Source organism: Cheilinus undulatus, linkage group 17 (assembly GCF_018320785.1).
Source record: "Cheilinus undulatus linkage group 17, ASM1832078v1, whole genome shotgun sequence".
Taxonomy (NCBI): domain Eukaryota; kingdom Metazoa; phylum Chordata; class Actinopteri; order Labriformes; family Labridae; genus Cheilinus; species Cheilinus undulatus.
In genome coordinates, this window is record NC_054881.1 from 35,396,276 (window position 1) to 35,421,355 (window position 25,080).

The 25,080-nt window shown below is 38.9% G+C and overlaps 2 protein-coding genes across 2 annotated transcripts; both read right to left on the reverse strand.

Moving 5' to 3' along the window:
- Positions 1 to 4,864: 4,864 nt before the first annotated feature.
- m17 (IL-6 subfamily cytokine M17) lies at positions 4,865 to 6,361 on the reverse strand. Its single transcript, XM_041811477.1, has 3 exons — positions 6,238 to 6,361; positions 5,719 to 5,867; positions 4,865 to 5,607 (listed from the first exon to the last, which is right to left on the reverse strand). Exons 1-3 carry the CDS (start codon positions 6,329 to 6,331, stop codon positions 5,140 to 5,142), a joined length of 711 nt encoding a protein of 236 aa, XP_041667411.1. The 5' UTR covers positions 6,332 to 6,361; the 3' UTR covers positions 4,865 to 5,139.
- Positions 6,362 to 10,481: 4,120 nt separating this feature from the next.
- On the reverse strand, positions 10,482 to 24,709 carry taok3b (TAO kinase 3b). The gene is made up of 8 exons (XM_041811118.1): positions 24,005 to 24,709; positions 20,605 to 20,841; positions 20,391 to 20,519; positions 20,082 to 20,285; positions 17,850 to 18,089; positions 16,361 to 16,573; positions 16,089 to 16,271; positions 10,482 to 12,785 (listed from the first exon to the last, which is right to left on the reverse strand). Exons 2-8 carry the CDS (start codon positions 20,788 to 20,790, stop codon positions 12,624 to 12,626), a joined length of 1,317 nt encoding a protein of 438 aa, XP_041667052.1. The 5' UTR covers positions 20,791 to 20,841; positions 24,005 to 24,709; the 3' UTR covers positions 10,482 to 12,623.
- Positions 24,710 to 25,080: the final 371 nt, after the last annotated feature.

Below are 25,080 nucleotides of genomic sequence, written 5' to 3' on the forward strand. Positions count from 1 at the left end.
GCAATAACAAAAAACCTTTATTCATGTTAGAGATATATCTCATGGTGCATGCTCTGCTATATTTGCACAATAAAGGCACCATGAAACAGATTTGTCTTCACGTCTTGATGTGAATTTCTTAGAAAAAGGAAATGGGAGTGCAGTCAGGCAAGATTAAATGCTCATAGGCAGTATCTGCTAGTTAAAGAAGAAATGCAGAATATTTACATGTCATTACATGCAGTTTCTATCCATTCTGATCTAGGAATTGATCTATGTATAATTTTAAAAACTCCAGTATTATTAATGCACACTTTTTTAACCCAGTAAGGTTAGCATGAACTATGGAAACACTTCAGCTATAGCAGGATTTCCCAGAAAAATCCATTTTCTTAAAGAATGACTGACTCATGGAAGTCATTTTAGTTCATCCAGTAATCTCGGACTTTTCTTTTTCCAATATTTTACATTTGGGAAACTCCCTCTCAGCTTTTGTTACTGTTTAACCTGAGAGATTACACGTGGGTTTTTCCAACCTACCTTTGGAGTAACAGACTCTTTTTAGTCCACATAAAATACGACTTGTGAGCTGAAAACATTAGATATAAATCTACCAAATTAAAGGAACAAACTGTTCTCTGCAGTGATTTTTGAGATAGAAATGTACAAAATTAACAGTAAAAACATGTTGCATTAACACATTAAGGATCCTATTTATGTCTCAGACAAAAATGCAAACGCTATTTAAGCAGAGGTTTTTTTTTAGACAAACAAAAATCAAATACTTGAGTGTTTTTCAGCAACAAACTTCACAGGCATGTTTTGAGACCAATATAAACTCATCTTAAAAGGGTAAAATATGTGAAATCAGAACAGAACATTGACAAATGTCACTAAAGTTTACTTTAAAACGTCCCTTTAATGGAGGCTGAAGTCATGCCTATATGAATTTAAGTTCGCTCAAATCTATACACACTTGTTCTTATCTTTCACATAAGGAAGGGAAGACAGAATAAGCTTGCCTGTTGTTTCCATGCTGCTTAAAGATGCTGTCTGACAGTTGAAATCAGGAAAAAAAGACCTGAAGATGGGGAATCAGCTACATCTCTGCAAAACAAAACCACAAAACAAAACAGGAAATAAAATAAAGACCATGACAAAATCAGATCAAATATAACAATATAGAAAAAACGCACATATGTTGCACAACCTTTCATATGAAACATGCTTAAAAAGCCCTCTGACAAACATAAAAACTCAGTCATTAAGTTAAAGAAAGACACATTTACAAATGTAGCCTCATTCATTGATAAACATGTGAGGAACACATTTGTTTGGTCACCTGTTGCTCCACTTCAACAACCAGAAACATCCAAACAGAGCAGACGCTGCCATTGGTTTTTATTGGGGTGAGCTGGTTGGAAGGCACCATGTGCAGCAGAGGTGGAGGGGTGTTGTCTTTTTTTACGATCACAGGAAATGTTCTGTTTAAAGGCCATTTGAAAATCTAACTTACTTGTGTTATTTTTCTTTGATGGTATATTATGGAGGCAAAGTCTATCATATTTGCAGTGAAAAACTTTTGTCCTGAGAGTTGATTGATTTTAAGACTTAGTTCATCATCTCTTGGTACTTTCCCACAGAAGAGGAGGCTGGGGGCACTGTATTGAGCTCAGACTCAGTCTAAGTCTAATCAATCACTCATCCATCCTTACAGTAGAGAATGAATCTAGTTTGTGTGAGACTCGATTCAAAGCTGGGGTCAGCTTTAGCATATGTTTTTGGTCTCTTCTCCCACCATCTCTGCCACTACCAGGTGAAGCCTGGGAGAGAAAGTGATACACTGCTATCACAATTCTACATGGATTTTGTTTTATTGATAAAACCCTAATAAAAAAGGCCTGCTCATATTCTTCTTACTAATAGACCTTTCATAAAGTACTTAACTGTTTATTCATGTTTCTAGTCTACATGTGAAATCTAGTTTTGGCAGCCTTTGTGATAAATCAGTTAAATTGTGGTTAAAGTCCCTTTTTTGTAAAGTGTAGGGATCGTACTCAAAGTATGTAGAAATTTTCTGATGATATTAACAGCGTAAAGATCCATTCCCATTCATTCGTAATAGCTGATGCCCCCACTTCCTTAATCCCCAAAGGACATCTGGGATCATGTGATTACAAACAACCTATACCCTTACAGCAAATTAAGTTTGGAGCCTCTAATGTAGTCATTACTTGACTACAAAATCTTAAAATTTACTAACTCTTTTTATCTGACCCTCAAAAAACCATGTCAAAACAAACCCTGCACTGCAGTCAGTGTGTTCTGTCATCGGTCTTTACTGCCCCCTAGAGGTCAAAAGATATAAGATGACAAACACCTGTTTTCCTGTTGTTGAGATGTCAATGAGGTTACACAGAGATGATTTATGACAGATGTTACAAGGTAGAAGGTGTATTTGTTTTTTCTACATACAAGAATAAAAGCATGCAGGTCATGCTGGGTCCTAGATACTGTATGCGTATGTCTTTGGTCCCTGAGTTATTTTGAACCAGTGTTTCCCAACCTGGGGTCTGGGCACCCCTAGGGACCCTGTCTACTCTTACGTTGTCTAAATAAGATACGCATACATTTTTTTAAAATCATGATGAGAAACATAATGTTCAGCAGACTACCCTAAAACATGAACAATAATGGAATCTGTCAATTTTTAAGCAAATAAGTCCAAGTTGTTGGGTAAATTTACATTTTTGAGATTGTAAATTCATATATTTCCAAAAACCCACTAAGAATTTCAGAGTTTAGAAGTAGTAAATTTGCAAGAACAGTTTAAAAGTCTTAAATGTTAACACTAAAAACTGTAAAATTTCATTTTCAAAATCATACACTTATGTGAAGTGAAAAATTTACAAGAAACCAAACTGAAAACAGTGGTTAGATTTTAGTTTTATGCGCTTTATACTCTCAATAAGGCTGTCAAAATACTTTTTTAAAATTTCGATTAATCCCAGGATCTCTGTAGTTTATCAAAGTTCAGATGACTTTTTGCTTGTGCACTGAGCTGTTTGTGATATTTTTTAGTCAAATGAGGCATTAAGGAGCTGTGAGCTTTTTTTTTTTACATCACTGTGACTGCGGGGAGACGCCGACTTAGCTTAACTTTAGTTTTTGGGAAGCATTAATAAAGCCTGCGATTAATCGCAATTAGAAATTAGTGCACTAATTGTTGATCATAGTTAATCCCAATCAATGCAACTAATCTTGACAGCCCTGATTCTCAGAAATTCAAAGTTTGTGTTCATGTACTTTTTTCTAACCTTCGTGCACCCCTTTAGTTCTACAATCATTTGTGTCCCTTTTGGACCAAAATGACTAATTTCATACATTCGACTATAAAAAATATGTTGCGTTAATTTTTTTTTTCTTCCCCAAAAACACCCCTCTCTCAACTCAGTGATATCGAATATTCATTAAGAAAATAAGATTTAAAATAAGGCATTATTTTAAAAACTCAATGTTTTTCCCCTTAGCCCACAATAGGGAAAATGGCGCCATCTGGTGAAAAATAGTAAAAAATTACAACTTTCACAAAAATACTAAAGAAAAATCCCCAGCATTTATTGCATGCATGATTTCATGTTCTCATAGAATTAAAAAAAATTATAATGGAAGTAGATGGGACCAAAATGGACCCTAGGGACACAAACATCAGGATTTTTGTACACAGTGCATTTCGGGTATGGGGTATGAGTTAAGACAGAATTTTTCGTAATGCCATAACAATACAAAAAAATGCCAAAAAAATGTGGCTTGAAAATAAAAAGTTGTCGAGACAAAAATGAAATCATCTCAATGACACATGAAGGTGGAGGTCAAATATTTCTATTTTTTTCTCATAAATCTAAAAGTTTTTAAACTTGAGAATTTCAAGTTATTTCTTAAAAATTAACAGATCCTTTTTTAAATAATATATAGCTTATTAATTGATCTTTTTGCAAGAATAAGTGTATGTAGGCCATCTATGTTGGGATTTTGTCAATGACAATGAAAATTGGTGTTTACTTTTTCCTTTGGTGCTTAGCTTTTCTCAGATATGAGTCGGGGGTCCTCAGGAATAAAGGTTGGGAAACGCTGGTTAAAAGCATGGAGTTTGTGTTATAAATGATTGAAAACAACAGACTAAAGAGTGAGCACTGTCCTGAGGTACCCTCTGCGTTTGAGCTTTAAATAAAGCAAAGTTATAACAGGGAACTTGATTCATGACCTAGAGTGAATCCCCCATCTACTTCCAGTTTCCTGATAGCTTGTGATCAGAGGAAAGTTTACTTAAGCATTGCTTCATTCTGACAAAAATAATTGCCATCTAAATGTATGCACATCCAAGTGACAAGTTTGCACGCCGTGTCTGCCGTGCATCTATTTAAAACACCTCAAAAGTTCAACTTCTCTTTAGTTTTCCACGCTCCACCCTTCACACACTAGCATCCCCCATCTGGAAGAGGATACAGACCACACATACAGTTTGATATCTGACCCACACGCACACACACCTTGTGACCGGCCAGACGGCCCGCCAGTTTCATGAAATCTTTCCTATCTGATGTTTTGTTGAACACATGCGTCACTCTGAGCTGATATCACACAGTCAGCGTCTCAGCAGCTTCCTGATTTTTCTTTTAACCCGTCTTGATGGACGAAGTCTGTGCAAAACAACTCATGATGCCTAAACTTTGAAATCAACTCTTTGTGTTGTGTTTAAAACATTTAAATGGGTTTCTTGTGACTCAAAGTAAAGCATGCTGAGGGAAGACCAGTGCAGAGCTGGGAATGAGTCAAAGCTCAGACCAAACAAATGAGTAAAAGCCAAAGAAGTACAGCTGCAAATGATCTTTTAATATTCTTAACAGCCAGTAATACACAAGCAATGGAGAACCTTAAATATACATAACCTGCATGTTGATGCCTTTACATTCTTAACCTTTTAACAGCATTCCTCTGAGTCAGAGCCAGACAAAAATAAATATTAAATACCATAAATAGGCTTCATTCCTCTGATGTACCAGCCACCTTCATCCTCACTCATAATTTCAAGTCTTTATCAAACACATGAGCAGAACTGTTGTTGAAAATTGATCCTCTAGGGCCAGCCTTGGGTCATCCTCAGAAGTAGTGTATGTTATTCTGTATCCTCCTCTTGCACACTTTATTTTTCAGAGTCCTCAGCTCTCTGGAAACATTAGCCAGGAGCTCCTTGTAGGTTTTCAGCACCACGCATCCATACACCTTCTGCTGGAACACATTCTGAGGTGGCGGCAGCTCCGTGGGCCCCCCCACCGGCTCCGGTATGGGATCGTTCGGGAAGAGGCTCTGATAGAAGAGGTTTACGAGAGTGGCCAGGTTCCTGCTGTGAGCGCTGACACGGCTGAGCCCGGCCAGCACCGGGCTGTCTGGCAACTGTAAGTCCGTCTGCTGTTCATACACTCGTTTGAAATGTGGGAGGAAGGCTTGGATGTGTGTGTAGATGCTGACTATCCTCTCTGAGGGCTCCAGGCCCGAGATGTTGGGGTCAGGGACGGTGGGCACGGACACCTTGCAGAGGAGCTCAGACATTTCCCCTTGTGAGGCTTTCTGAAGTAAAAAAAAAAGAAAAAGCAATTTAAATACTGAAACAGAAAAGTGAACAGTCAGCTTCCTCTGAAGGTAAAAAGTTCAACACAGCAGATTTATGTCTAAACTCACATATGTTTTGATTAAGTCGACAGATTCCTTCTGAATGAGTCTGGTGAGCTTCAGAGTGCGTTGCAGAGAATTCCCACACAGCTGGTTCCTGCTCGCCGCCACAGTTCGCGTTGAATCAACAGCCATAAGCAGCAAAAGGGAGAGTAATGCTGAGGAGAAAGGAAACTGGTCAGTTTAGGTTATCCGACATCCCGTCGGTGAGGGGAACTTCATTGTAAAGCCGCAACATGAGGGCAGGAGGGACAAAAATAGACTCTTCACTTCTTTAAGTGAGAGAAAGGAAGCCAGAGCTCTGAGGCTGTTAATTTATAGACTATTTAAATACAAAACAGCAGTGCAAGTTAGCAAATAATGCTCAAAATACTTTGTTTACTCCAGTAATGCTACAAAGTGAAAAGTAAGGCAATAAAACATGAGCTTTAAGTCAGATTTCAGGCATAAACACATCACAGTTGCATGCAAACCTACAAGAAAGATTCATATTTCTACTTTAAACAAGAGATTTTGAATGAAACTTACTTGTTGCTGGTTCCATAAACTGTCTAAAATGCATACTCTTTACATGACCACTCATTCTCCTCGCCGTGTCAGGCAAAATGCAAGAACATGTCATTATCACCCTCCTTTAAAACTTTTTGAAAAGACAGAAACCACACATTTGTCATAGGAGGAAATGACGTCCTCTTATGTGAGGCAACCAAATTTCCCAGAATTTCCTCCTTTTTTTTTCAGATGTGCATTTTTTTTCTTCCTTCTGTATTAAGACAAGTGGGCAGTGTCCCAACATGCCTAAAGAGTGAGCAGTCATGTAGAGACAATGTCCTTTTTTATATATATGTCTGAGCGTGCTGTTTTTAAAGCACTTCCTTGTTATGAAATAAATACACAAATGTGACACTTCTAAAAATCCCTCGAGGGACATTTCCTCCTTTATTTCGAAAAATCTCAGACATGCCTGAAAATAATTAGAGGAGTTGAGGTCAGACAGCCTTTCACACAGATTAGTGACATGATTTCATAGCGCCCTCTAGGGAGTGAGAAGAGAACTCATTTGCATGCATCATATTCAAAGGTAACCTAATGAAAGTGTGATAAAGCCACCTTCTTTTGAATTGTGATCATGAAAAACTACGGCATTCTCCTTTTTAACTGCTCCCGAGACCGTTGTGTGTGTTTCTAACTCTTTGTTTTCCATGTGGGTATTTGCGCAGGAAGCTTTGTCACAGGAAATGCATTTCTCAACAAGAAACTTTTACAAGTGCGCAGAGGGTAGGGCCGTCTTTGCTAATGTAGGCTATGTGTCAGAATGATGACACCACAAGTTCAAGCCCCCAACCTGCTCTGCTCATGATATCTGGAGGTGATTTAATGATGACGTATGATGATGCATCTTTCAGTGATTTGTTTGGGTTTTATGTCGGGATGATTATGCAAGGTATGAAAGACCAATTCTCAATGTGGGGGGTTTTCAAGTCTAGTCTCATCAGCGTTATACTGTATTTTAGGAATGATGACACCGACATGATTAACCAGCTCTCTGAATCACAAAGGTTAGCTCACTGTCTTCAGACGGCAGCCATTTTCCTTTGATTCCGCATGCAGGAGAGGAAGTTCAGGAGGTTAGTCACATAATTGTAAGAAAATTAAACAACATTTATTGTTTCAGCAACTCAAGCATGGTGCTCTGATGGATGCCAATTTTGTAATAAGACAGATTATGAAATTTTGAAGTGAGTGATACCATTAGAAAGTGGAAGTGTTAAGAAACAACAGCAACTCAGCCAGGAAGCAGGACTCAGCAACTGCTAAGATGCCTGGTGCATAAAAAGTTGCCAACACTGCTGATTACATAGCTGAAGAGTTTTGAAGTTTCACTGGCATTAATGTAAGCACAAAAACTGTGACGCAGGGGCGTCATGGAATGGGTTTCCATGGTGCGTGCAAGCCTCACGTCACCAAATCCAGTGCCAATGTCCAATGTCCAAGGTGTTGTAAAGTACATCAACACGGATGCCAGGAGAGCGTCACCTGCATGACTGCATTGTTCCAACTGTGAAGTTTAATGGAGGAGTGGTAATGGTATGTGGCTGTTTTTCAGGGTTAGGGGCTAGGCCCCTCATCTCCAGTGAAAGGCAGTCTTAATGCTGCAGCCAACCAAGACATTTTGGACAATGCCTCCAACTTCATGGCAGTAGTTTAGGGAAGACCCGTTTCTATCAAGACAGTCTGGCTGCAGACCATATATCTCTGACAGCCACTCTCACGGACTGTTAATCTGGGATGCTTTCTCTTTAAGAGAGGAAGAATTAACACAACTTTATTCATAAACAAAATCTGACAGTTCTGTTCATGAAATAACTACAAACAAACATGACAGACTAAACAGTATTCCATAAATAAAACAGAGAAAAAGGTCTTCTTGGATTAAATTATGTAGATATTGGCCCTGCTTTAGAAGTAAATACATGAACAGCGGCTCGCTTTAGCTTAAGCTAACATAGCTACTCTAGCTACTTAATTAACATTACTTCATGATACAATGTAGCTAACATAGCTAAAACTAACATAGCTACCTAGATTACGTAGCGGCTTTGTGAGTCTAGGTTTAGCTACATTAGCTATGTAGTCATGCTAGCTATGTAGCTTACAGTGCTATATACTGTAAGCTATTCTTGCTGCTTTAGAATTTTTTCATGGAGTGTAAGCTTTGTTTCTGTAAGCAGACTGTTTACTCAACTTTAACATTTTCTAATCAGGTTTTGCAAAACAAGTTTTTTACTTTTTTTTTTTTTGTTGTCGTTAACCCTTACCCTAACGATAAACTAAAGTTTAATCTGATTTGAAAAGTTTTAGCATGTATTTCAATTCTGAAAGAGGCAGTGTCTCACAGAGCCCTGACCTCAACCCCTTTCAGCACCTTTGGGATGAACTAGAACAGAGATTGCCAGCCAGGTCTTCTCGTCTAACATCAGTGCCTCACCCTCTATAGAATCAATGGGCTCAGATTCCCACAAAAACATTCCAACATCCATCTTGTGGAAAGTCTTCGCAGAGCGTCTGAAATACTTTTGTCCATATGGTGTTGATTTGCCCCTCTCTCAAAAGATGGAAAAGGTCTGATAACTCATTAACTGCTGTTACACAACAGCTAGCATTAGCATCACAGTATAACACAGCAGCTAGCTGAGTTACTTTGCTAGCTTTGAATAGCTAGCTATAGCCCTGCACCAATAATGATACCTCTAATGGTAGAAATGTTTTATGCAACTCAATTTTTCCTAATAACTGTATTGCCACTTAGAGTTCTTGAAATGATTTTGCCTGGGCGGTCACATATAGCATAGCAGTTTAATGTTTTACTCACATTTGAGCTAACCCAGGTCTTAATAACGGTGCAGAATTACATTCAAAAAATTTTTACTGGTAACTTTTTATTACATATCCCTTTTTTACTAGGAGCAGTAAGGATGCATTCTTCTGTACTTCTGTATGCTTGTGCAAATTAACATGCTAATTATTAGTTCCAACCCAAAACATATGCACCGTTTACTTAAATTACATATTGATAGATTTTTGACGGTATCGACAGTAAATTATGTACTGTTACTTTTTGAATAACTATGTGGATTATTCCACTACATAGACAGCATTTAAATATTATGTCATAACAACAGTCCTAAGTGTACTTTTAATAAAGTATTTTATTGCTATTTTGATGAAGTCATTTGAAAATTCCAAGTATATGAATTTTCTCTTATCTTGCATCATGTAAACACTCCCTGACCACTTTATTAGGTACACCTGTTGAACTGTTAATGAACCCAAACATCTGAGTTGGCCAATGACATGGCAGCATCCAATACATTCAGACACATAAACATGATCAGGATTATTATAAAGTTCAAAGTGAGTATCAGCATCCTCAGTTTGAACTTCAGCAGATACTCTTTACCATGTCTACATGCCTGCATGAATTGGTTGCTTCCATCTAGATATTTAGTGTATATTTCAAATGCACTTTTCTACTTGTTATCCAATATGAATCGTGTATTACGAAAACAATGGCCACCATGCCGTTAAAGTTAAATGGGGTCAACGTTTTCACCTTTGCACTGAGAGTTGTTGTGATATTGTTGTATTCTAAGGAGCTCACGTCTGCTTAAAGCATGGTGCTTGGCTGTTAAACCACCAACTACTTAAGAAAAGTCAGGGGGGAACTCAACCCACCACAACCCCTGTCAGCACAACTTCAGGTAAATGCTTACCGCTCACTGCCACCCTCGGGGCTTTCCATTTACCCCAGAGAATAATACAAACGGGTTGTGGTGAGGAGGCAACTGCTGAAAAGAAACTACGGTTGGATTCCTGCCAGCGTACACAGAACAGGCATGTTTAAAAAAACCATTTAAATCAAGCCACTGAAGCATTAGAAGGACTTCCTTCTCACCTCTTGTTCCCCTTTAAGGTTCTTGTTTTCACATATAGTCTCTGACATGCATTTTTGTTTTTAAGTTTACAGTAATTCATTGCAAGCAGCACAATATAGGTCATAGAGGTGACTTTACACCAAAGAAAGCAAAAGTGAAAAGTCCTAGACCACACCAGTGAGCTTTACAAGGAAATCAAACCACGTGCAAAAGAAATGCACTGTCACCAGATTCAGGATGTTGATCAAGACTCATTTTTCTTCAACAGAATCTCTTTTATTCGTCTTTGAACTGCACAGGAAATGGTGAATACAGTTGTTTAGGAAAGTCCCCTTTATTCTAACTAAATACATCTTCATAATAACGTAAAATCCACACAAATTGTAAGGTTCATCACTGTTCTGAAGCTCTCAGGCAAACCTCATTCAAGCACCCCAATAGCACTTTTTTTAAATTTGTGGAACCATTTGTCCGCAAAGGCTTCAGATATATGTGACCAGACAAAAGGCCGTACTGCATATGTTTTCATCAAATTTATCAGAAAGTTTGTGAAAATGTAAAAGGCTGACAAATCTAAACACACTCTTGTCGAACAGAAATTTCGGTTTCTACGTGTAAAACAAGAGCATTTAAATCTATTGCCATCAGAAATTGAGCGTCGTCATAATTTAAAATACTTTTAAATACAGGGGATGTCTTCCACCTTTCAGCCCTGTGAGGAAACATTAATACAAGTTGTGGCATCCAAATGAAAAATAAAAACAGTTAAGAGGGTTGCATTCAAGACCACCACGTTAAACAATGTTTCAAAAAACTGACCCGTGATAAAATAGTTTCTATTCTTCATACATTTGAGAGGGTTTCACTGCATGGGGTACTCTAAATCTGTCATGAGCGTTTGAAAAACGTACGTTTTTTTTTTGTCTCTTAGGGGGTCTCAGAATGTTTGTAAAAATCAATCGTTTCTCCAAGACCGAAAAACTACAAGGCTAAAGGTGGTATTAGAAATTAAGCACCAAACAATTCTCTTTCCATTCAGTAGGAATGGAAAACATTGTGCAACCTGTTCAATGACCATAATGAACATGGCAAAAAATATGTAAATCTGATCATTAGACACTAATTACTCAATCTGGACCCACTTGTCTGATTTTTACCATCGGTAAAAGGTGATATTATAAGAAGTCTGTGGTTCCATTCACCAGCATTTATACAATCTGAGAGTCTAGTGATTCGACTTAGCAATATATTGAGCTATCGTATGACCATATCTCTATTATAAAACAAAAAACGAAGCAAAGTCTTTATCGTTAAGCTCTGTTATCAGTAATAGACCGATGTCTCTGTATGTTCTAGCTATATTCTCATGTACAAATATTCATATCAAAAGTTATACAGCACAATTCACCATTTTTCCTTTACAAGAAACTTTGATTAGTGAACATTAAATGATTCACAAGTTTAGATGAAACCAAAAAGAATAAAAAATGGTGCCAGCCTCAGTAAGTCAATAATAAATAATTCGATAGAACAAACACGGAACTTAAATCTGCTTCAGGCACAACTTAAATAAAGGCATTTGTGAAATTATCATATCAAATATGGCGCTTATGTCCAGGCTGAAAACGAAACCAAAAAAATGCTTTTTTTATTTACAAACAGCTAAAATCTCTGACAGATTCATGCTTCACTTCACAACCTGAATTTGTCCTTAAAGTGCATGCAATTATAAGCAGTATTTTTTCACCGAGTGGGATCTTGAGTTGTGAAATGGGTCGATCGAGCTAACGCCAATTGATCCTACGTAAAAGAAAAAGGTCAGAACTGTCGCCTAGAAAAGTGTGGGACCACAGTATACTGTATGCATAAGCACAATATGGAAGTATGAGCAAATGAAGTAAAAACTCTGACTTTATCCAGTGACCCCATACAGTAATATTCACATTCAGAGCATTAAATAATTAGAAGAAACTAAAATAAAGAAATAAAAAAAGACAAAGCAGCTTAACACCACGGGGGAAGTCCGCAGCTCACATTCCACAATGTCCCTCCATGTAGCACGCACATTTAGCATCATACAAACATGATGGGCTTCTACTTAAACATATCAAAGTGCCAATTTTTACTAAAATTTCCTGATTTATTCATACCAAAAAGGAGGAAATGGCATGGAGGAAAGAGTCTGTTATTTTTGAAACACATAAGTTTTGAGTTACACTGACTAGGTTTGAGTTTTATTGACATTGTTGTTGTTGTCTTTGTTGTTTTTACTTTCCCCCCTTCAAGTTTCACAAAAAAGAAGTTCTCATTGCACGTTAACACCTCGAGTCAAAGATGCAATATTTAAGAGAGAAGGAAAAAAAAGCAATACAGAAGAAGAGTTATCCAGCTCTGCCACCTTGGACGTGACAGACGAGCAGTCGTGTGGACATGAAAAAAGCGGCGCGGATATGTTGTCCTCTAGAGAGAAATCCACTTTCATCTGTTGTCTTCTTTGGGGAAGTCCAGAGATCCCAGGCTGCCAAAGCCCAGGCTTCTACTTTCACTGTCAAAAGTGTTCATTTCTCTGTCCTGACGCTCCAACAAGTGCTTTATCTTCTCAGTACGCTCTTTCTGAAGGGCCGCCAGCTCCTCTTCAATCTGGAAACCAAGAACAGGACAGTAGTTACTTCAGAAATCACCATAGGATACAGTGGCAATAAAAAAGGATGTTTTACCCTTTTATTGATTTATGAATCAGTCATGGTCAATACAATACCAATGTCAAAGTGAAATCAGATTTCCACAAAGTCATGTCAATTAAATAAAATAAGTGATTGCATAAATATTCACCTCCATTAATGTTTCTTACCTAAATCAACAGAGGTCCAGCTAATTGGTGCTGGTAGTCTCACAATTAGTGAAATGGGGATCACCTGAGTGCAGTGAATGTGTCTAAAGTGATGATAGTATAAAAACACCTGTTTCTGGAACGTCCAGTCACTGGTTTATCAGTATTCATAGCTACCATTACACCATGAAGACAGAAGGACACTCCAAGCAACTCAAAGACAGGGTTACTCAAAAGGATAAGCCAAGAAGATACAAAAAAATATCCATGGCACCTAACATCCCCCAGAGTTCAGTTAAATCCATCATGAAACAGGAGGAATATGGCACATGTGTAAATCTGCCTGGTTCAGGCCGTCCTCGCAAACTGAGTGTCTTTGCAAGAAGGAGACAAGTGAGAGAGGCCACCAAGACACCTATGACAAAGGCTGCACATAAGGGGGATAAAGGGGAGAACTTTCTGGGGCCCAGTCAAATGGGGGGCCCATGGAAGTCTTGAAAATCATGGTCCATTGTAAAGTTAAGCTGTTAAAACCTGATTTATATTTACCTAACTATTAACTATTCCTATCGAAGCAAGAAAAGCTGAAATTTTTTGTTTGTTTGTTTATGCCTTAGTTTAATATAGCATTTTCAAAATGTAAACCTCTTTTCAGAAAAAAACGGAATTATCTTTATATTAATAGTAATATTAATGTTGACTAAACATTAACTGAACCATTAGGAAAGTAATGTCGGAATTCATAGCTAAGTCATGATGTGCACAAACATTCAAGAGAATGAAGTCGAAGGAATTAAACCAACTTTAAGGGAAATATAATGGCAAAATAAAGGTGAAAAAGGTGAAAAGTGGCTTTAACGGAAAGTGTAATTAAAGACCCTGTAAAGTGAAAATAGATCTGTATTTAGGTTTGTCGTATGATAGATCACTGTGTTATGAACCCCCAGGTCAAATTTTAGTCAAATAAAGCATCTCCAAGTTAATAAAATCTTCAAAATCATGAAAAATTAAGGAAGTAAAATCTGCTCGAGGATGGTGTGGGCGTGTCTGTTGAATGAGCTAAAGCCATGCCCACTCAGGAGGAATATGTTCCTCTCAGGTTTTAAAAATGTTACAATCTGAATGGAGGAAAGCGCTTATGCTATTAGCCTGTCTCTTGAACTTTTTTGACCATAGAAGAAGAGACAAAGTCTGTTCAAATCTCTGCGATGATGCTTTAAATGATCCATAGACCACTGTGGCTCAGTACAGACCAACAGACCGTACTGAGCTGAACTGCTCTGTGATTTTTAGATTGAGGCAGATTGTGATGAGGAGTGGCTCATAGATAAGTAGAATGAGTTTAACAAGCCCTCACACAGTAAGCATGAGCAGCTATCTTTAATTTAGAACTATAGATGAAGACACGTACAGGCAGTATAGTCTGCAGCATTAACCCCCTCACACATGGTGTCATACTTGGAGAAATATTTTCCCCTAAAAACATGAACCAATAAACAAAACATTCATAACTATAACTTTGCAATGAAACATGAACATTATAGAATGGTACAAGAGTCAGCTCCTTTGCACAAAATAATCCCAGAAGTCCCTGCTCCGGGTGACTGCTTCCTTCCACAATATTGTAGCGTTAGAGTGGTGGGGTCATTCCCTACATATTGGCCCCGCCCACATGAAACCAAGCCAGGAAAGAGGTGAAATGGCCTAAATCCAGAATTCAGTCACATGTACATCTCAGTGTTTTCACATGTTTACAGCAACCATATTCCAACATATCTAGAGTGTTAAAAAAAAACTTTGGATTTCACTTTACAGGGTCTTTAATAAACAATTTGAACATGAGAACTGAATAATAGCTTGACAGTGTTATTTAGCTCCAAAATGAAATAACTGTTAGCCAGGATGACAGCATCAATTCTACTGATCCAACACACATGCACTGATATCATCAATAAATCATAACTGGGGAGGGTCCATTCACTGGGACGAAAATTATTTGGTCTTATGAGACCAAAATGCTGTTTTTTTGGCCATCAGACAAGACTCTAGGTTTGGACATTGCATATCACTATAAACACACCATCTCCACAGTGAAGCACGTTGGTGGCAGCATCATGCTGTGGGGATGCTTTCAGCAGCCAGCCCTAGAAGGCTTGTAAAGGTAGAGGATGAAATGAAATAGCCTGGACCTTAAACCAACAGAGGATTTGTTGCTGGACTTGAAAAGGGATGTTCACACCCGATCCCAATGCAAACTGACAGAGCTGGAGCAGTTTCGTAAAGAAGAATGGAGTAGAATTGCAGTGTGCAGATGTGCAAACCTGACTGAGATCTATCCACACAGACTCAGTGCTGTGACTGCAGCCAAAGGTGACTCTACTAAATAAAGGGGGTGAATATTTATGCAGCCACTAATTTTACATTACATATGTTTATCTAACTTACTTTGTAGAAATCTGTTTTCACTTGGAGATTGAAGAGGTATTTTATGAATAAAAACAAAACAAAACAAAACAAAAAAAGAAGCCAAACTATATTGATGCTTGATTTATAAAATCAATAAAAGGTGAAAATATCTAAGGGGTGAATACTTTTTTAAAAATAAAGCTATCAGATTACATACATTTAATAAATCTCTTTATGAAGGAATTTTCCTCAGTAACAATAGTGATGCTATGATAAAGAAATAAAGCCATGGTCAAGCAAACAAATAATATAGTAGTATAAAAGTTTCCTCTTTTCACCTGCTAGCAATGAGTGTGGATGCTAACCCATTACCTTTACCGGCTCTGCCCTCCTACCTGCATAATTCTGGTCAGACATCCATGCTCAGGTCACTTTTTCCAGTGAAACTTTTGTTAATAGTTGTGATGACCCATGCATCCTCTAGGGGGCAACAGTACAGCACTGTATTGTAACACCTACCATTGAATCTGCTGAAATAATGTGACCATCATCACAAGGCATCTCTTTGGACATGTGTGTTCTTTCCTTTCCTGATTTTGCATTTCCATTATAGAGTATGACATCATAAAACGTTTATATATATATATATATATATATATATATATATATATATATATATATAAAACTGTGTTTGATTTAAGACCCACCTTCTGTTCAAGGTGCGCTCTACGTATGGACACCTTCTGCTCCAGTTTCTGCTGCTCTCGCTCATGTTGGGTCTCCATCTGTGACTGGGTTTTTCTCTGGTAGGCGTCCAGGAGCTCCATCTCCTGCTTCAGCTGCTGCTCCAGAGCCTGACGCTCCGTTTCCTGCTCCGCCTCTAATCGCATCTACACACCCAGGGACACAGGGGGTTACAGATATAACTATGGGCCAACAACATCTGAAAATAAACTGTGGCGTTAAAGGGTGTCCATACCGCTTGTGAGGCCATCATCTCGTTGATGCTCTGCTCGTACTGCTCGGCTAGTATGGCCAGCTTGCGTGTCTGCTCCTCTTTCAGGTTCTTCAGGATCGTCTTATGGTCACCTTTAGGAGAGACTTCCAGCTGATGGTTCCTCAGAGCCTTGTACTGCTTGTTCTGCACCTTGCATGTGTCCTGGAACTGTTTCTTGATCTGCATCTCCAGCGTCTACATCAGGTTAGATGACAATTCATATTAAGGTTCCACTCTTTTATGCTCAGTTGTTTATATGGGTTCACACTGGTTATGATTAATGAACACTCTTAAAGCTCCTGTGAGGAGTTTCTAATGTTCCTGAAACATACTGGAATAAACACTGATGCCTATTTCTGACCTAGTAAAGCAAAAGAAAACCCTAAGGTACCAATACTGAATTTTCTATGTTGCTATTTTTATGGCCTAAAATAGCAAATGCGGGGTACATGTCAAATGAAGTGATTAAATGCCCTTTTTGTAATGCATTTGAACATTAATTGAGAGTGGGTTCAGATTTTTTGTTACATTATTTACCTATGGATGTACAGGACAAATTTAACAGAGATAAGAGATACTGATTTGTCCACAGGGGGCGCAAAATCAACACAGATTTTAAAGGTCCACCCTCACAGGAGCTTTAAAAAACAGAAATACAGTGATTGATGTGACCACAAGACAACCTGTAAGCATTTTATTCCACATTATATCAGGTTATTAGAATCGAAATTGGATGGAGAAATTAAGGTACCAAAAATCTAGAGTTTAATATGGCTGAATGATTTGGGGAAATAACCTTATTTCGATTATTTTCCAAACATTACAACCAACATAATATTAAAAAAAACTAAGGCTGAGCAACTCTGAGAAATATCTAATTGTGATTATTTTGACTTGTATTGCAAATTTGAAATAAATTGTTGTATTGTCATTCTCACATTCTCATTTTGCTAAAGAAAAACACAAAATTAAAGAAACTAGGATTTTTTTTTATTCTGTTCTAAGTAAAAGCCGCCTGAATTATGTGTGAGGAGGTTTGGAGTTGTTTTGACTTTGGTGTGTCCTGTGGACAAAGCTTGACATTTTGTGTCTTCTGATTTTGTCCTGTGAAAGTGTAAATAGTGTCTTTCTTTTTTAAAGATTTAGTGTTGGGCTTTTAGCTGTAATAGAAAATCATATCTCTCTTTAGATTGATCATGCAGCTTATAATAAAACTCGGAAAGTTTTTTTAAAGTTGGTTTCAGCTGCATGCTGTTTATTGGACATCAGGCACCTACCCCACAGCATGGGTGACAGGTGTAAGAAATGTGGGCCTCAATTGTTCTGTGGGTCACTGAAGGCATCAGTATGTCTCATTATTGGTGAAAAAACTCACAGTGGCTTTGCATTTCTAGTAAACAAGTGTACCCATGTTATATGTAGCAGAAATAACTGGATAGTCATACAGCGGTAAAGAGAGAGGTATAAGCACCTTCAGGTTTCTGGGCTGCTGCCGCTGCTCCAGACCGTGTTTCCTGTGTAGTTCTCTCTCTCGCCGCCTGTTGTATTCCTCCTGGTTCTCCAGCTCCGTCTGGTGCTGCAGCTGCATGAGCTCAACACGCAGCTTCTGGAGCATCTGCAGCTGCCGTCGCTCCATGTCCTGTGTGGACTCGTCCTGCCGGATCATCAGGGCATGCTCCATCTCCTTCTGGGTCCTCTTCTTGTTCAGCTCCTGGCACAAAGGATGATATTTTACTTGTAAAGACTAATTCAGCTTTCATAGCACCATATGGTTGTTTGTGGACACTAAAAGTTAAAGAATCATCGGGTGTTCCTCAGGGTTCTGTGTTAGATCCTCTTCTGTTTAAGTTTACATGCTTTCCTTTAGCATTTTTTTTATGAATGAGGTTTCCTCTTTCAGCATGATGTAGAGGACTTATTTCTTTACTTCCTATAACTTTGTTAAACCCTACACTATGCTAAATGTCAATTTCTAGCCTATGTAGAAATACAGTTCAGCTCTTTTTATATACTTTTACTTTAGTTAATTTTATATTTCATGAAAGAAAATTATTCTTTCATTCTTCAAGTGGTGTAAGATAAATCTTTAAACCATGACTGACATGACTGAAGTGTGCTTAGCATTGTAATTGCAGTGCATTCAGAAAAAATTTAGACCCCTTCACTTTTGATCAATTTTGTTATCTTGCAGCCTGATGCTACAGTTGAAAAAAAACATTTTTATTCTCGTTAATCTACACACAGTATCCCATCATGACAAAGTGAAAATGGATTTTTAGAAAATTTTGTAAATTTATTATAAATGAAAAATGAAATATCAAATCAACATAAGTATTCAGATTCTTTGCAAAAACACTTGAAATTTAGCTCAGGCTGCTTCCATTTCTATCAATCTTTGCTGAGATGTTTCTACACCATGAGTCCACCTGTGCTAAATTAAATAAATTAGAAATGATTTAGAAAGACATATACCTCTCTGTAGAAGGTCTTATACCTGACAATGCATATCAGAGCAAAAACCAAGCCATGAGGTCAAAGGAACTGCCATAATTCCTCCTTAAAGTGGCACAACCAGGACTCTTCTGAGAGCTGGTAGCCCAGCCAAACCGAGCGATTGTGGGAGAAGGGCCTTAGTAAGAGAGGTGACCAAGAATGGTCACTGTAGCTAAGCTCCAGAGATCCTGTGTGGAGATGGGACAAAGTTCCAGAGGGACAGCCATTACTGCAGCCCTCCACTGACCGGGGCTTTATGACAGATTGGCTACATGGAAGCTTCTCCTCAGTGCAAAACACGTGAAAGCATGCTTGGAGCTGGCAAAAAACTCCATGTGAAAACCTCTGTTTGGCCAAGCAACCAATCGTCTTCACACAGGATCACCTTATGAAGGCCACTGTGCTCTTGGGAACTTTCAGTGCAGCAGAAATATTTTTGAAGCTTTCCCCAGATCTGTGCCTTGCAACATTCCTGTCTCTGAGCTCTGCAGGTAGTGACCTCATGGCTTGGTTTCTACTCTAGTATGCATGGTTGGCTGTGAGGCCCTTTATAGAAAGGTGTGTGCCTTTCTAAATCAATTTACTTTACCACAGGTGCACTCCAATCAAAGTATAGGAACATCTCAGCAAAGATCCAGAGGAATGGGAGGAACCTGAGAAAATCTGAAGTGTTTTGCAAAGTGTCTGAATGCTTTAATAAATGTATTTACATTTTTTATTTTCAATAAAGTTACAAAAATGTGTAAAATTCTGTTTTCACTTTGTCATTATGGAGTACTAAGTGTAGATTAATGAGAATAAAAATGGATTTTTTTTGACAGCAGATTCAGGCTGCAACATAAAATCTAAAAAGTGAAGGGGGTCTGAAAAATTTCTGAATGCAATGTTTTCAGCAATAAGAAAAAATCCTTCTCTTTGCTGGCTCTTCATTTTGAATATGAACAGCCCCTGTAAAAAAAAAAACATGCATATTGGGGTGCAAATCAGGGTGCAAAAGCAAAAATAATCAACAGGTAATGTAAATTGACAGTGATAAGTATCAGGATCCCCCTGACTTTCAAACAAAAATTAAATATAAAAGAATACTTTAAAAGTACTCTGCTCTCAGTTTCACTCATAATAATCAATATCCACTGAGGAACAAACATTAAAAGTTCAACAATCACACCTCGTGTCTCCACTGTGATCAGTAAAGCCGGATTTGGTTTACCTCTCTGAGTTGCTCCTGTTCAAACTCGTGCCTCCTGATCAGACTCCGGCGTTTGAGCGCCCTGCAGCTGCGGTCGTAGACCAGCCTCTGCTGGGCCAGCAGGTGAGCCTCGTCCTCGGCCTGAGAGCGCTGCATTGTTTCTTTGTGCCTGGACAGACGCTCCTGCTTCTCCTCCTTGGGTGTGCAAGGGTCTTCACTCATTTCCTGTAAAACATCAAATAAACATCCATGAGTGAAGGCTATCACTGTTAATGTTGGTTCCATATTCAAGAAATAAACAACATGAAATCCAATCTTTGCAATCTTGACCTCTTTGATCTTGTCTTTGCAGAGCCTGTACTCCTTTTTCTGATTCTCTAAGAAAGAAGTCAGCTCTTTCTTTTGCTGAGCAACAATCTGTTGCTGTATCCTCCTCTCTTCTGCTGCAACTAACTTCATCTGTGAGGAAACATTCAAAATAAAAATTAGTTCACTCATTTGTCGCAAGTTGGCCATGAAGTGACTTAAATCTCCTCTTGTGTACCTCTTTGTCGGTCTGAGCAGCGTGCCGTTTGGCCAGTCGTTCCAGCTCTATGTAAGTATTGTTCGCATGTGTTTCTAATTCCTTCTGCAGCCGGAGCCTATGCTCATCCATCTCGGCCTTTAGCCTGTTCTCCAGGGCGATCAGCTGCTTCTGGTGCTGCCGCCGCATGCGCTTATACCCAGACATCTGCTCCCGCAGCTCAAAGTCCTGCTCATGCTCCTGGATCTACCTGATGACCTGAGGAGAAGAAACAGGAAGTTTAAAGAGAGACACATGAGTGCATCAACAGCTGTACAAACTGTCAAGTTATCAGTTAAAAGATGACTGAAGAACTTTGGAGAGGGTGCACCATGCCTGAGCATGACTGACCCTCAAAGTCTAGTTTGTTTGACCAATGTGAACACTCCATGTTTAACTCAAGCAGGGTACATCTCCTTGCCCATCCATGCACAGATGGAAAAGGAGTGAGCTCATGAACAGACTTCTTGTAAGACAACACAACAGCGTATGAACAAGAAGTTATCGTGCTCAGGCTCAGTTTAGCTTGTTGCAATGTGAATGCAGGTCACCGGGGGACTGTCGATGGGGGACAATCATGCTTTAGCACAATACAGGAGACCTGGGCCTTGTGTGAGTGCAACCTGAAGCTCCTGCAAGGAATTTTTGTTTGTGTCTGGGGTTTTTTGACAAAAAAAGGGGGGAAAACAACTCTTTAATATCAAAGTAAAAGTAAATCAAAAATTTGTAGTGTAAAAGAAGTGATTTCATAAATATTCACCCCTTCAAGTCTATATTTAGTAGAGTCACCTTTGGTTGCAATCACAGTACTGAGTCTATGTGGATAGGTCTCAATCAGTCTTACACAACTGAATACTGCAATTTTACTCCATTCTTTGCAAAACTGCTCGAGATCTGTCATGGTGCACAGGGATCAGTTGTGAACAGCCTTTTTTAAGTCCAGCCACAAATTTTGGATTGAGGTCTGGGCTTTGACTTGGCCCTCCATAACATTCACCTTGTTGTCTTTAAACCATTTCTCTGTATGCTTTAAGCCATTGTCCTGCTGGAAAATTAATCTTCTCCTGCGCCATAGTTCTCTTGCAGACTGAATAAGATTGTCCTACTATATTTTGCTGCATTATTTTTACCTTCTACCTTTACAACCTTTCCAGGGCTGTCTGCTAAGAAGCATCTCAACAACATGATGCTGCCACTACCGTGCTTCACAGTGGGGATGGTGTGTTTGTGGTGATGTGCAGTGTTTTGTGTCTTTCTTCCACTTGACTGTTTCTTCAACAGTGGCTTTCTCTTTGCCACTCTCCCATAAACCTTTGACTGGTGAAGAACAGTGTTGTATTCATATTCCTTCCAATTCTTGATAATGGATTTAACTGAATTCTGGGCAATGTTCAGTAGTGTTCAATAACCTTTTCTCTAAGTTACATGGAGTGTTCTTTTGTTTTTATGGTGAAATGGTAGCCATGAATACTTTGCTGACACCTTTCAGGTACAGGTGCTTTTATACTACAAGCACCTCTGTTGAATTAGGTCAGTCACTTTTAAGAGGGTGAATATTTATGCAGTCACTTATTTTACTTTGCACATTTTTATTTGATTGGCATTACTTTGTAGAAATCTGTTTTCACTTCGGCAATAAAGATGTTTTTTCCTATATTTTTCAGTCAAAAAAGCTGAATTATATTGCCCACAGTCTGTGTTATGACCAGTGAAAAACCCTCATAGGAGCTTTAATTACAGTGGATATAGATGCAAGACAGATGAGTATAAATGCTTTAAAGCATGGGTCATCAAGTACCTTTGCACAAGGGCCAGATTTAGTCTTGACAGAGACTCTGGGGGCCGGACTTTCACATAAAGAAAAATTAACTGAATATTTTGGTCTGATTGAAATATTACTGTAGTAGTATTTGTATTTTCTTTCAAAATGACAGACATTTTTAGGCATTACCAGTGAGATCCATCCCTATTATCCATGATGGCCACAAGTAGACAGGCCTGACAACAGAAATAGCTGGGCCCTGAAAATCCCAGAGAATGGGTCCTCCCCAGTTGTGATTTAGAATCAGTATTTATTCATTTTTGACACTTTTAACCCCCCTTTTGCCTTTTTAACCCAATTTTTGCAAGATTTTAACCCCTTTTGAACCACCTTTCCTGCATGCTTTATCCCCTCTGTGCCACTCTTTAATCCAGTTTTGCAGCTTTTCTTCTTTTTTGCCACTTTTTAACCCCTTTTCATTACTTTTTTGCACTATTTTTTTGTCATTTGTTACCAATTTTTGACACATTTTTTGCCTCTTTTTTCCTTTTACCAGTTTTTGCCACTGTTTCACCCCTTTTCATTACTTTTTCACCACTTTTTTGTCATTTGTAACCAATTTTTGATACTTTTTGCCCGTTTATCCTCTTTTACCAACTTTTCTCACATTTTAACCTTTTTTCACCACTTTTTCTGCCAAATTTTAGTCCCTTTGTGCCACTCCACAACCCATCATCCATTTTTGCCACTCTTTAACCGCTTTTCACCACTTTATCAGGACATTTTTACAGGTTTTCTGCCAACCTTCACCCTTTTTCAATATCTACTAATTATGACAGTAAATGTCAGTAAAAACAGATCAAAATGTTCGGTCATTCTAAAATTGTTTCAATATTAGTTGTTTGTGGGATGGGTTTAAAAGCTGCAGACATTTAAAGCCAAAGGATACTCTTAAAAGCACAACATCTTCTTTCCCTCCTTTTCTGAATTTAATGATCTTTCGGGGCGGAAAAGAAGCTTTGGAGGGCCTGATGTGGCCCCTGGGCCGCCAGATGATGACCAGTGCTTTAAAGGGTCATGGAAAAGAAAGAAAGATGATTAAGGAGGATCAAGTGGTTCATTCATTTTGAATGCATAATTAAAATGCAATCTTGATTAAAAGAAATAAGGCAGCATAAATTGATAAGTCTCTCCAGCACCATCTCTAATAAATAAGTCAGATTTATGTAACTATACGGCCAATCCGTAAAATAGGCTACTTTAAATTTTTCATGAGGAAAAAAAAAGGAGAAATGCAGCATTTACAATCCGACAAAATCCAAACTGGTAGCAGACTTGAGGCGCAGATTTACATGGAGTAGATAGAAATGCAACGCACAGACATAAAAGCAGAAGCAGAGAGGGAAGCTGAGGATGGAAAAAATGACATCCATTAACAGGATCTGGTTGCCATGACTACAGATGTACAGCTGAGAACACAGACAACCCTCTCCTTCCCCTCCTCTCCTCTCGTCACCCCCCGCCGCCAGCACGCGCACATACACTTACACACGCGCGCACTCATGTACACGCGCGCGTTTTTTTAATGCACACGGAGGAAAAGAGTAGGGAGCTGCGTACCAAAGATGCTGATTTGATGGTGGCAATGTGTTCACAGATCTTGCAGTCGAGAGACCGGCTCTTGTGAGAAGTAGGCCGCAGCTCTGGCCTGGTGTCCCTGTGCACAGCCTCATCCCTCACGCAAGCATGGTCCTGCAGGGGGGGAGGAAAAGGAGGAGATAGTGGGGCTGGGTGCTTCCCAGGCCCTCCGCACTCGCCGTTTTTGCTAGAGCTGCTATTATTGCCGAATCTCCCTGAATGCAGCACACATCCAGCTTTAAATGCATCCTTCCCCGGCTTGATCCCCCGCTAGTGGCTGCAAGTTCTTCCTACGAGAGAAAAGGACATAGCTCCAAACAATTGCAGGCAGCTTCTGGGTCTAGTCGTCTTTTTTTTCCCGGCGTCCCCCCTCTTCCCAAAGAGGAAACGGCTCCGGCTGGAAAAAGGGTGAATTATGCAATGCCTACCATTGATAATCGGAGAAAGATAGCACAGGGTTGTATTTTACTGCCACTCTCCTTCTCCGTTTCAAAATGCAAGAAACGGTGGGGAGGAAAAACACTTTCCCTGTGTTCCTATGATCGCATGTGGTCGCATATTTGAAAAGAGCAGATTCAGTAAAGGCACATCCAAACATGGTTTTCCCTCGAATATGTCGCTTGATGATCCGTTAGTATTCCACTCCAATTTCTGTCCTACATTTACAGCGCACTTGGTCATGGTAGGTGGTTCTGGTGCCTTCTATTCATCTCTTTCCTCTGTCCCTCTTCTACACTCCCCCTTCCTTTAAAGAGACACTGCAATACTACAAGCACATCTCAGGATTTATTTGCCCTTTCCCTTCATATTTTACAACAGTTTCTCATTTTAGTCCTATTTGATGGAGAACACGTAGATATGTCAGTTTCAGGAGATCGGTTTAGAACTAGAAGTTTGAACATTATCAAAAACTATGACGGTACTGGTCGTGTGAGAAAAATCTGAAAGTGGAAAGAGTCAAATATTTACAGGCTTTGATGTGGATCAAATGTCAGATGTTTAAAATGAAGCTAATGTGAGTGCATAGATAGTTGCAGTTCCTTGAGTGTCCACTAGAG